The sequence below is a fragment of the Bison bison genome, unplaced genomic scaffold, assembly GCF_000754665.1.
Source record: "Bison bison bison isolate TAMUID 2011002044 unplaced genomic scaffold, Bison_UMD1.0 scf7180017847200, whole genome shotgun sequence".
NCBI lineage: Eukaryota > Metazoa > Chordata > Mammalia > Artiodactyla > Bovidae > Bison > Bison bison.
In genome coordinates this window covers 1-930 of record NW_011477773.1, presented here as the reverse complement: position 1 = coordinate 930, position 930 = coordinate 1, and the positions used below count along the sequence as shown (strand labels likewise).

The window sequence follows — 930 nt, the reverse complement described above, 5'->3', positions numbered from 1 at the left end:
AAAACATATTCATCGAGAAGTATCTATCATGTCCCTGTCTTTTCTTTCTAAGGCATTTCCTGAGTCTCTGCACAGCTGAAATAGTTCCCTTATTAAGTAACCTTTTTCCACCCTTCATTCCCCTTCAGCCTAGAGGCAGTGCCCACCTCCCTGCCATGACCCCAGTTGAATGGTACCACATTGGGTTTCCTTGTGGGGGTGAAGACTTTGCGTTCCTTTCTCCAGATCAGCAAAAATATGCATCTAGGAAACCAAACGAGCATCTCCGAATTCCTCCTCCTGGGACTCTCCACCCAACCTGAGCAGCAGGAGCTCCTCTTTGCGCTTTTCCTGGCTATGTACCTGGCCACTGTGGTGGGGAACGGGCTCATCATTCTGGCCATCGGCTTGGACTCTTACCTTCACACCCCCATGTACCTCTTCCTCGCCAACCTAGCCTTTGCTGATATTTCCTCCATTTCCACCTCAGTCCCCAAAATGCTGATGAATATTCAGACCAAGAGTCCATCCATCTCCTATGAGAGCTGCGTCACACACATGTATTTTTCTATTGTCTTTGTTGTCATTGACAACTTCCTCTTGGGGGTCATGGCCTGTGACCGTTTTGTGGCTATCTGCCACCCTCTGAACTGCACGGCCATCATGGGACCCAGGCTCTGCCTTTGGCTGACTGCCATTCCCTGGGTCCTCAGTAATGCTGTCGCCCTGACACACACCCTTCTGCTCCTTCGACTGGTCTTCTGTGATGGCAATGCTCTCCCGCACTTCTTCTGTGACCTGGCCCCGCTGCTCAGGCTGTCCTGCTCAGACACGACGGCCAATGAGCTCGTGTTCTTTGTCGTGGGCTCATGGGTCGTCACCCTGCCCTTCGCCCTCACCCTCATCTCTTATGTCTGCGTCGTCAGGGCTGTCCTGAGACTCTCACCCACA

At 52.3% G+C, this 930-nt stretch overlaps 1 protein-coding gene across 1 annotated transcript; it reads left to right on the top strand.

The window, feature by feature from the left end:
• Window positions 1-237: 237 nt before the first annotated feature.
• On the top strand, window positions 238-921 carry LOC104990165 (olfactory receptor 1S1-like; the record flags this gene model as incomplete). The annotated part of the gene is made up of 1 exon (XM_010842150.1): window positions 238-921. A coding segment is annotated over exon 1 (684 nt), but the record flags the coding sequence as incomplete, so codon positions are not given.
• Window positions 922-930: the final 9 nt, after the last annotated feature.